Consider the following 10,640-nt stretch of genomic DNA (forward strand, 5'->3'; position numbering starts at 1 on the left):
GAGAGAGAAATGTTAATGCAGAATTATAAATGAGAACAGTTTACTGCAGTAGTAGTACCTTGTATATGAGCTGGAAGTAGTAGTACTGGAGTAGTACTGCAGTAGTAGTACCTTGTATATGAGCTGGGAGTAGTAGTACTGCAATAGTAGTACCTTGTAGTACTGCAGTAGTAGTACCTTGTATATGAGCTGGGAGTAGTAGTACTGCAGTAGTAGTACCTTGTATCTGAGCTGGGAGTAGTAGTACTGCAGTAGTAGTACCTTGTAGTACTGCAGTAGTAGTACCTTGTATATGAGCTGGGAGTAGTAGTACTGCAGTAGTAGTACCTTGTATATGAGCTGGGAGTAGTAGTACTGCAGTAGTAGTACCTTGTATATGAGCTGGGAGTAGTAGTACTGCAGTAGTAGTACCTTGTAGTACTGCAGTAGTAGTACCTTGTATATGAGCTGGAAGTAATAGTACTGCAGTAGTAGTACCTTGTATATGAGCTGGGAGTAGTAGTACTGCAGTAGTAGTACCTTGTATATGAGCTGGGAGTAGTAGTCGGTGACTCCGTCCAGACAGCCGTTCCCAAAGGAGCCCGTCAGTCTGGAGTCTCTGCCCAGCGAGGAGCTGCCGTATGGGGGGAACAGACTCAGATCCACCCCCAGGACCGGTTCCATCAGGGGCAGCACCGACAGCTGGGGGTGGGGGTTGGGGGGTGATCCATAATCAATACAGGTAATTAGCTGTCAATAATGACAACTGCAGACTGGAGATCAGAGTGGTTGGTGTACCTGTCTGAGGTGAGTCATCAGAGGGTCAGAGGTGGAGTGGAGCGTCTTCTCCTCCTCCTCCTTCTTCCTCCTCTTGTATTTGGGAGGAGCTCGGTCCTTCTCGGGACGGGACAGTCTCTTGCAGCGCTGAGTCTTCTTCCTGCCCGAGGAGTCCAGCAGGTCTGGAGCTGGACTGTTCATGGTCACCTGGAGGAGGACAGAAGACAGGTGAACCGGTAACTACTGTAACAACACACCTGAGGACACGTCACTTGTCAGCAAGTCAGATGAGGACACGTCACCTGAGGAGTCACCTTACATTTATAAATTATTAAAATTAGTACAAATTTTGTCACAAAAATCGTGACCCCCTTCCTCACCATGTTGTTATGGGAACCAGGCCTGTCATCCTCCTCGGACCGGGCGCTCTCATTGGACAGCTGGTGGCGGGCAGTGGGTGTGGCCTGGCTGGTGGGTGATGGCGTGGAGGCCGGTGAGGTTTTGTCCTTCAGCAGGTGTCTGAGCAGCTCCTTCCCACCGTCTCCGTCTTTACCTCCCCCGTGGAGAGGGGATGGGGAAGAGAATCCCTCCCCCCCCCCTTCCTCCATCTTAACCACACCACCCCCACAAGCTCCGCCCTCCTCCCACTCCTCCTGCAGGGAAGAGGAGGCACACAGTGAGTCCTGCAGCAGACAAACGGAATGTGTAACAATATGAAACTAAAATCTCCAACCTTGACCTCCAGACGAGCCGCAGACAGGGGGCCCCGCTGACACTCCATGCCCAGGACAGAGGCTCTTTGCTGGGCTGCAGAGCTGACCGACAGCTGCCTCTCCAACTCGGACGATGGGGCCAGACCAGGAAAGGCGTCTGATTGGTCCAGGCTGCCCCGAGTGGGCGTGGAGCAGGAAGTATCAGAGACCGCTGGGGTGGGCGGGGCAGTGATGTCATCAGAGTGGGAGGACAGGGGCGTCCTGGCTCCCCCTCCCCCCGTGGCGTCGTCTCCCTCCCTCTTCCTGGTCCTCTTCTTCTTTGGTTTGTCGTCAGGGATGATGTCAGAGTAGAGCTGGATGAGGGAGGAGGGGCCTCCAGAGGAGGAGCAGGGGAAAGAGGGGGGGAGGGGGTTCAATGGGGAGGAAGAGGAGGAGTCGTGTCCAAATCGATGACCCTGACCCCCAGGATGGGAGGGGGTCATTCCTGCAGTGCCTATCCCAGCTGGGCGTCCCTGTCCTTGGATGGAGGGCCCAGCGGGGCCTGGGGGCCTCAGTCTGGTCTGGAGGTTTGAAGGAGCCACGTCCATGGGGGGTCCATGTTCAGTCAAGGCCCTGCCACGTTCTGCTGTGACACCAGGCTGCAGACCTGAAGCCAGGAGCGGTCCAGGGTGCAGGGGTCCTGTGAAGCCCTGGTGGAGGCCCACCTGCTGGGGGAACGGTGCCCCCACCTGGCCCTGGTGCTGTGGTGGAGGTCTGGAGGCCGGGGGGGACTGGAGGAAGTCCTGGGGCAGCTCAGAGCTGAAGAAAGGCATCTGTGAGAGGCTGTCCCCGCCCGGGGCAGGTGCTGCCCCCACAGGACCAGGTCCAGATGTTTGCCCGACCCGAGCTCCAGCTGGAGGCGTGGCTGTGACTCCGGCTCCCAGGATGCTCTGCTGCTCCAGTCTCTGCTGCAGCGCCCGCTGACGCTCCACCTGAGAGCAGAGGAGGAGCAGAGTGAGTGTATGTGCTGCTGCTGCTGGTGTAGGGTGTGGGGGTGTGGGGGTGGGGGGGTTTACCTCCTGCATCAGCTGGACCCTCTGCCTCTCCTGCTGCTCCCTCAGCCGCTCCCTCCGCTCCCGCTCCTGGAAACCTTCACTGAACGGGTTGTTGTCGTCAAACTTCACCTGCAGCGGCGGAGACAACAAGGTCTGTTAACGATCAATAAGTGAGGAAACACTCATCAGCTTCATTGATCAGAGCAGAGCTGATCAGCTGAATCTCTAGTACAGACAATCAGACACTGATCAGGCTGATTTATCGGGAAAACAAGGCAAGATGGACGAGTTGATCACTTTGATCTGAGTTACAGCTCGATAAGCTTTATAAGTAACGATCAATCAGCTGATTGATCTAAAACAATGTTGATTGATTAGTGTTTGAAGTGAAAGCTCAGGAAACACGTTCTCGTTTCTCAGTGTTTCCTGACACGACTGATTGATTGATTGTCACTGGGTGTCTGACTCTACATGTGGTGTGTTCAGGGCCCAGCAGATTGGACAAAAAATCAAACACATCATCATCACAGATGAAGATGAGAGTTGGTCAGTGATTCCAGGTGTGTTACCTGAGGTGTGGGGGTGGCTCCGTCTCCTGCTGCTACATTGGGCCCTCCAGGGGGGGCCCTGGGGCCTGTGTTGAAGGCCGCTGTTGGAGGAGCGAGGTTGGGCACCATGACCTGAGGGGTCTGGGTATGTGGGGAAGCCTGGGGGGGGTTAGTCAGGGTGGGTGGCATCTGAGCGGGCAGATGAGGTGGAATCCTCTGCCCCATCACCCCTGGAGCCCCGCCCCCTGGGGTCCAACCAGGAGGGACATTAGGGACGCAGGCTGGGGTGGGGCCGCCTGGGTGCGGCTGCATGGGCGCCATGGGCTGGGGGAGCAGGGTCTGGGGAATGGGGGGCACTCCTGCAGGCAGCATGGGGGGGGCAGCAGGTGGTGGTTGCTGCTGCAGAGCTCTCTGCTGCTGCTGCTGCTGCTGCTGCTGCTGCTGCTGCTGCTGCTGCTGCTGCTTGGTCCTGTAGTCCTCGATCAGCTCCGCGTGGTCCTTCTGCTGCTTCCGGATCTGGACACAAAACACACTGACTGTTCCTCTGACTGTTATTAAGACTGTTCCTCTGACTGTTATTAAGACTGTTCCTCTGACTGTTATTAAGACTGTTCCTCTGACTGTTATTAAGACTGTTCCTCTGACTGTTATTAAGACGGTTCCTCTGACTGTTATCAAGACTGTTCCTCTGACTGTTATCAAGACTGCTCCTCTGACTGTTATTAAGATTGTTCCTCTGACTGTTATTAAGACTGTTCCGCTGACTGTTATTAAGACGGTTCCTCTGACTGTTATTAAGACTGTTCCTCTGACTGTTATTAAGACTGTTGAGCTGACTGTTATTAAGACTGTTCCTCTGACTGTTATTAAGACTGTTCCTCTGACTGTTATTAAGACTGTTGAGCTGACTGTTATTAAGACGGTTCCTCTGACTGTTATTAAGACGGTTCCTCTGACTGTTATCAAGACGGTTCCTCTGACTGTTATTAAGACTGTTATTAAGACGGTTCCTCTGACTGTTATTGAGATTGTTGAGCTGACTGTTATTAAGACGGTTCCTCTGACTGTTATTAAGACGGTTCCTCTGACTGTTATTAAGACGGTTCCTCTGACTGTTATTGAGATTGTTCCTCTGACTGTATTTAAGACGGTTCCTCTGACTGTTATTAAGACTGTTATTAAGACTGTTCCTCTGACTGTTATTAAGACGGTTCCTCTGACTGTATTTAAGACGGTTTCTCTGACTGTTATTAAGACTGTTATTAAGACTGTTATTAAGACTGTTATTAAGACTGTTCCACTGACTGTTATTAAGACGGTTCCTCTGACTGTTATTAAGACGGTTCCTCTGACTGTATTTAAGACGGTTCCTCTGACTGTTATTAAGACTGTTCCGCTGACTGTTATTAAGACGGTTCCTCTGACTGTTATCAAGACTGTTCCTCTGACTGTTATTAAGATTGTTCCTCTGACTGTTATTAAGACTGTTCCTCTGACTGTTATTAAGACTGTTCCGCTGACTGTTATTAAGATTGTTCCTCTGACTGTTCCTCTGACTGTTATCAAGACTGTTCCTCTGACTGTTATTAAGACTGTTCCGCTGACTGTTATTAAGATTGTTCCTCTGACTGTTATCAAGACTGTTCCTCTGACTGTTATTAAGATTGTTCCTCTGACTGTTATTAAGACTGTTCCTCTGACTGTTATTAAGATTGTTCCTCTGACTGTTATCAAGACTGTTATTAAGATGGTTCCTCTGACTGTTATTGAGATTGTTCCTCTGACTGTTATTAAGACGGTTCCTCTGACTGTATTTAAGACGGTTCCTCTGACTGTTATTAAGACGGTTCCTCTGACTGTATTTAAGACGGTTTCTCTGACTGTTATTAAGACTGTTATTAAGACTGTTCCTCTGACTGTTATTAAGACTGTTCCTTTGACTGTTATTAAGACGGTTCCTCTGACTGTTATTGAGATTGTTCCTCTGACTGTTATTAAGACGGTTCCTCTGACTGTATTTAAGACGGTTCCTCTGACTGTTATTGAGATTGTTCCTCTGACTGTTATTAAGTCGGTTCCTCTGACTGTTATTAAGACGGTTCCTCTGACTGTTATTGAGATTGTTCCTCTGACTGTATTTAAGACGGTTCCTCTGACTGTTATTAAGACTGTTATTAAGACTGTTCCTCTGACTGTATTTAAGACGGTTCCTCTGACTGTTATTAAGACTGTTATTAAGACGGTTCCTCTGACTGTATTTAAGACGGTTCCTCTGACTGTTATTGAGATTGTTCCTCTGGGGGCGTCATGTAGCTCAGTGGGTTAAGCAGGCGCCCCATATGTAGAAGCTACTGTCCTCGCTGCAGCTGGCCCCCGGTTCGACTCCCGCTTTGGACGGCCCTTTCCTGCGTGTCATCCCCCCTCTCTCTGCCTCCCCATTTCCTGTCTCTCTACTGTCCTGTCCATTAAAGGCACAAAAAGCCCCCCCAAAAAAAGAAAAAAGATTGTTCTGCTGACTGTTATTAGGACTGTTCCTGTGACTCTTAAGTTGTATTCATTTGTTTTATGCCCACAGGTGATAAATGAGGCTCCAGGTGTGCGTGTACCTGCTCCAGCTGTTTTTGGACCGCCCCCTGCTGTTCGGTGATGTAGCGGAGCTGGGCTGCATCGTCCTCTGCAAACGCTCGGCCCGCCTTCTTGGCCGTTCTCTGCTTGGCAGAGAGAGCTTTCTTGGTCTTGCGGTGGGCGGCGATCTGGTCCTCCAGGAGGCGCTGTTGCATCTGCAGGAGGCGCTGCGTCTCCCCCAGCCACTCCTCATACTGACGTCGCTGAGACTCGTCTGCGGAGAACACTAGCATGAACCACAGAAGCTTCTATGACCTCCTTAACGCCAACCCATTTATGACGTAACAACTAGTCTGGAGCCAATAACGGTGAAGAGTGAGGAGCAGGTGAGAGGCGTCACACCTGCAGCTGCTCAGACAGGTGAGCAGCTGCAGGTGTGACCACAGTATTAGTAGTAGTACCGATAGCATTAAACCACATATGCTGTTACCATAGTAGCTCCAGGACTGAAACCTTCCAGAACAATGTGTGTGCTTCCACATATTGATACATGTGTGTTTTTACCACCTCATTGTAGACGAAGTCCTCCATCCTGTTTTACAAGGATTTACTTCTGAGTGGAGTTACGTTTTTCTCTGATAACCAATCATTTCCCAATACATTTCTGATACTCACTGACAAAGCCTGGGCCAAAGCTGGGGGGGTTGGGCCGCACCAGCTGAGGGTTCACCTTGGCGTCCTGACAGAGGAGAAGACGGTGAGACGTCAGCAGACACACGAGACGTGACACGGAGTCTCACGTCAATGAGGATGGTCTACATACCTGTTCAAGCAGCTGTGGAGGGTGAGGAGTGCCTTCGTTCCCCGGAGCCCCGGGAGCCACAGGAGCCACAGGAGCCACAGGAGCCCCGGGAGCCACAGGAGCCACAGGAGCCACAGGAGCCCCGGGAGCCACAGGAACCCCTGGAGCCGGAGCCTGCTGGAACCGGACACTGACACACAGGAGAACGAGTTCAAGACTTCACACAGCAAATACACGTCATCACAACAACATCACTACATCATGGTCACAAAGGACGCACCTCAACATGTGAAATCAACGAGCTTAAAGAGCTTCAGTCACGAAAATATGAAACACTGAATAAAATATTAAACTTTCGTTATCTTAATTCAATATTTAACTGCTGTGAAAAAAGATCATTTTTGTTCCAAAAGATTTTAGAGTTTAGAGTCTTCAGGGGTCAGGGGTCGTACCTGTTGATGACCATGGGGTTCAGTGCCAGGTTGCCCTGAGTCATCACCTTGTTGATGCCCTTCAGAGCCACCATCTTAGCCTTCATGATGGGGTCAGTGATGGAGTCAAAGTCTGCTGCACAGCCACAGCCACAGCCCCACACACACACACACACGCACACGCACACGCACACGCACACACACACAGGAAAACGTAGAAACAGGTGAAACCAACAACATCAACAGGACTCAGGGTCCAAGTCTGTCGGGGTCCAAGTCTTACCCATGTTGGGGAACAGGGGGTCTGAGGTGGACCTCTGTCTGATCAGGGCCTGCATCTGTTTCTGCTGCTGCTGCTCCTGACGCTCCTGGTCCAGGAGGTCCTGTAGGAGGAGGGGCTGCTCCTCAAGGAGCAGGGGCCTGAGTTTGTTCTGGTTCTGCACCTGGTTCTGGTTCTGGAGGAAGACAGTCTGGCCCTGGGTCTGGGGGTTGAGAACTATGGGTTGAAGGGACAGCGAGTGAGGTGGGGCGGGGGGGCCCTGAGGAGGCAGACTGGGGTGAGGAGACACCGGGAGACCCTGAGGGTGGGGGGTGAGGAGAGCTGAGGCGGAGGGTCCAAAGGGTCTCTGCTGCTGCTGGAAGACAGACTGTTGCCCTGGAGATGAGACAGATAGAGGAGATAGAGGAGGATTTCTGGTTAAACTTGTGCTGCTCATCAGCTCAATAATCGATCAATAAATCTATGGACGTGTTACCTGCAGACATGGGGGGGTGAACCCTGGGAGCCTGTTCCTGGGCCTGGAGAGCTGAACCAGAGTCCTCCACCTTCTCCTGGAAGGAGGGGGGAAGTTATTGATCATCTATTCTTCTTTATCAGATTATTGATGATTTGTTCACTCCGGTATTGATTAGTACTAATAACTGAATAAGAAATGGTCCCACCTTGGTGAGGAGGGCAGAGGAGCCGGCTGCCTTGGTCCCTGGACCTCCAGGAGGTCCAGGAGGACCACTGGTGGCGACGACCCCAGGTTGTGTTGTGAGGTCTTCTGTCTTGACGCCGTCCATCACTTCCTGTTTCACCTGGCCGACCAGGGGGGTGTGGCTATGTGTCTTTCTGGACCCGCCAGCTCCGTCCTTCTCCTCCACCGGCTCCAGGTCCAGCTCCTCGTTGAACATGTCCTTCTTGTCCTCCAGGTTGAGCTCGGGGTCAGCGTAGGCAATCAGGTCAAACTTCCCTGACAGCAGGAAGTCATCGAGGTGGAGGTCGTTAGGACCCAGATCCAGGTCCTCTTTACCTGGAACAGAACCACATAGGTCAGACCTTCATTCACTGGATCTGTGAGCAGCTGAGCTGGTTCCTGGAGGACGCAGCCTGGACCCAGTTAATGTCCTTCAAACTGAAGAAAGATCAACTGATGTTTCCTCACAACTTCCTGTTTCACTCGAGACATAAACTGAGATTTAACAGCTCCTCCACCAGAGTGACAGTGACCAGTATTGATATGGAGGTTCATCAATACTGATCTATATCTCCATATTACACACATGAAAAGAAAACACATATAGACCTTTATATAGAACTCTTCACATCAACAACCTTTCAACATGATCAGCTGCAGATCTGGAAAAGAGGAACGTGTGAATCTGACCCCATCGTCTCAAAGCTGAAACCTGTCACAGAGAAATATTAATCTTTTAAATCAGATTTCAGGAAGTGTGGACACCCTGAGGACACAGGACTGGATGTCCTCTGGGGGGACGCTGCTGTCTAAGTTTGTCCTGACAGTGGCACTAGAACCTAAACCTGGTCGCTGGACTCTAAACCCTCTGAATCTGAAGCTCTGAGTGTGTTCGTACCATCCTCTGGGTCCAGGTTCAGGTTCAGGTCCACCAGGTCTTTCACCTCCACGTCCTCCAGATCCTTCACGGCCGAGTCCTCTCCCTCCAGGTGCTCCTCTATCACATCAGCCCCCGGGAGTGTTGAGTCGCCGCTCTGAGTCAGAGCCGCCGTGTGTCCCAGGTGCTGCTGTTCCTGCTGGTTCAGCTGCTCCACGCCGCCCGCCATCACCATCTGCTGGCCCAGAGGCGTCTCACCCATCGTGGCCCCCTGACCGGGCCGGACCAGAGACGGCTGGGGGTCTCTGGGGTGCAGCAGAGGGGCCTCGGGGTCCGGGGCCACGGGCAGAGAGAAGGCCATCCTGAGGCGATTCTCAGGGGCCCGGTGACGGAGCTCGATGTAGGGCTGTCCCATGATGCTGTGCTGCTGGATGGGGAGGGAGCGTGGGAGGAATGGCTGGGGGACACCTGAGGGGGGTGAGGGGGTGGGGGGAGAAACTATGTCTTCATAAAATATTACCTAATAGATAAAGAATTATATATGACCCTGTATGATCATTGGTATCAACAGTCAACATCAATCAATCAATCAATCAATCAAATGGAGATTTTGAAGTCAAGAAAAAAAGTTTCTGGACATTTAAAGACGTTCTTAAAGTTCCTCAGGACAGTCAGGACTGTTGTGATGTCATGACTGATTTTTGATCAATAAATCCATCAACTTATCAATGGTTCTTTCCTAACCTGGCATCATGTGTGGGTGAGCACTGGGAGCGGTCAGCGGTCGGATGCCACTGAACTCTCCGTGAATCGGCCTTCTCATCTGGACAGGAACTCCCTCCACAGCGAGTCCAGATCCAGGCAGAGAACCCTGGGGAGGACGCAGGAAGGAGTCCTGGAGGCCCGCTGGAGGTCCCGGAAGTCCCGGAAGCCCTGGAGAACCAGCGATCCTGGAGAAGACGAGATATGAGTTCAACAGACCACATGATCACATCCGGTCAGGACCAGGTTTTGTTCGTCCCCTCACCTCAGGACTGGTCCTCTGACACCCAGCTCTCTGGGGAGGCTCTGCCTAGGAAAGGGAGCCTCGCTGGGGGTGTAGCCCCTCTGCTGCTCCCCTGGGAAACCCCCAGGGAACCTGGGGGCTAAAGACACCACCGGCCCACCGGGCCTCACGGTGCCGGGATAGGGGGGCGGTGGGCGTCCAAACAGGTCTGCTGGAGGAGCCGAGGAGGAGTCCTCCTGGGACCAGTGACGGGGTGTTCCTGAACCTGAAGCAGGGCCGGGTGGACCAGCGGGGGGGGCAGCTGGTCCTGAACCTGGTTCCTGGAGACCTTTCTCCTGCCGTAACGCACTCTTCTGCTGCTGCTGCCTCAGGATGAGCTGCCGCAGCCGCTGACGCTGCTCAGGAACACAGAGAGAACAGAGTAGAACACAGCACAACTGAGAATTGTAGTAGAATTGAGAAACAACAGGTGAGACCACCTGACCTACCTGTCTTAGCTTCTCTTCTGAGTCACCAGGCTGAGGGAGCATGCTCATTGGTCCATCTAAAGAAGCCACACCCAATGCTGTCATTTCATTGGCTGCCGTCTTGTCTGTCTGTGAGGGGCCTGGTGTCATGTGACCCTGCTCGAAGGGGTCGTGACCCGGGGTCTGACTGGCCAAACCAGAGAACCCGCCTTCCTCTGACATGCCAGGGTGCTTTGGGGTCTGGCTGCTGGGGGTTCTGGGAAATGAGTCCTGTTGTTGTTGTTGTCTTCCTGGAGACTGCTGCAACTGAGGAGAGAAAAACTACAATAAAACACATGGACATTTACTCTGGTGCGTCACCCTCCAGGAAGTCCACCAGAAACCTGGACCAGGTCTACGATCTGAGACCAGGCCCAGAACACAGACTCTGACAGAGAGACAGACACAGAGAGAGCGAGACAGAGACAGAGAGCGAGCGAGAG

At 52.3% G+C, this 10,640-nt stretch overlaps 1 protein-coding gene across 1 annotated transcript in view; it reads right to left on the minus strand.

Moving 5' to 3' along the window:
- Positions 1-10,640, minus strand: part of LOC111651182 (histone-lysine N-methyltransferase 2C-like) — a 56,197-nt gene that overhangs the window by 8,826 nt on the left and 36,731 nt on the right. The window contains exons 33-50 of the mRNA XM_087172616.1: positions 10,542-10,585; positions 10,180-10,464; positions 9,713-10,086; positions 9,430-9,635; positions 8,707-9,153; positions 7,792-8,144; positions 7,605-7,680; positions 7,133-7,504; positions 6,871-6,985; positions 6,440-6,608; positions 6,292-6,355; positions 5,658-5,890; positions 3,073-3,567; positions 2,525-2,632; positions 1,490-2,440; positions 1,137-1,409; positions 778-963; positions 492-681 (exon numbers count right to left, since the gene is read on the minus strand). Of these exons, the coding sequence (XP_087028742.1) occupies positions 492-681; positions 778-963; positions 1,137-1,409; positions 1,490-2,440; positions 2,525-2,632; positions 3,073-3,567; positions 5,658-5,890; positions 6,292-6,355; positions 6,440-6,608; positions 6,871-6,985; positions 7,133-7,504; positions 7,605-7,680; positions 7,792-8,144; positions 8,707-9,153; positions 9,430-9,635; positions 9,713-10,086; positions 10,180-10,464; positions 10,542-10,585 (4,941 nt within the window). The remainder of the gene's footprint in view (positions 1-491; positions 682-777; positions 964-1,136; positions 1,410-1,489; positions 2,441-2,524; positions 2,633-3,072; positions 3,568-5,657; positions 5,891-6,291; positions 6,356-6,439; positions 6,609-6,870; positions 6,986-7,132; positions 7,505-7,604; positions 7,681-7,791; positions 8,145-8,706; positions 9,154-9,429; positions 9,636-9,712; positions 10,087-10,179; positions 10,465-10,541; positions 10,586-10,640) is intronic.

The sequence above is a fragment of the Seriola lalandi genome, unplaced genomic scaffold (assembly GCF_002814215.2).
Source record: "Seriola lalandi dorsalis isolate HSWRI2012SDOR001 ecotype SW California unplaced genomic scaffold, Sedor1 jcf7180002053478, whole genome shotgun sequence".
In the NCBI taxonomy this organism is placed as follows: domain Eukaryota; kingdom Metazoa; phylum Chordata; class Actinopteri; order Carangiformes; family Carangidae; genus Seriola; species Seriola lalandi.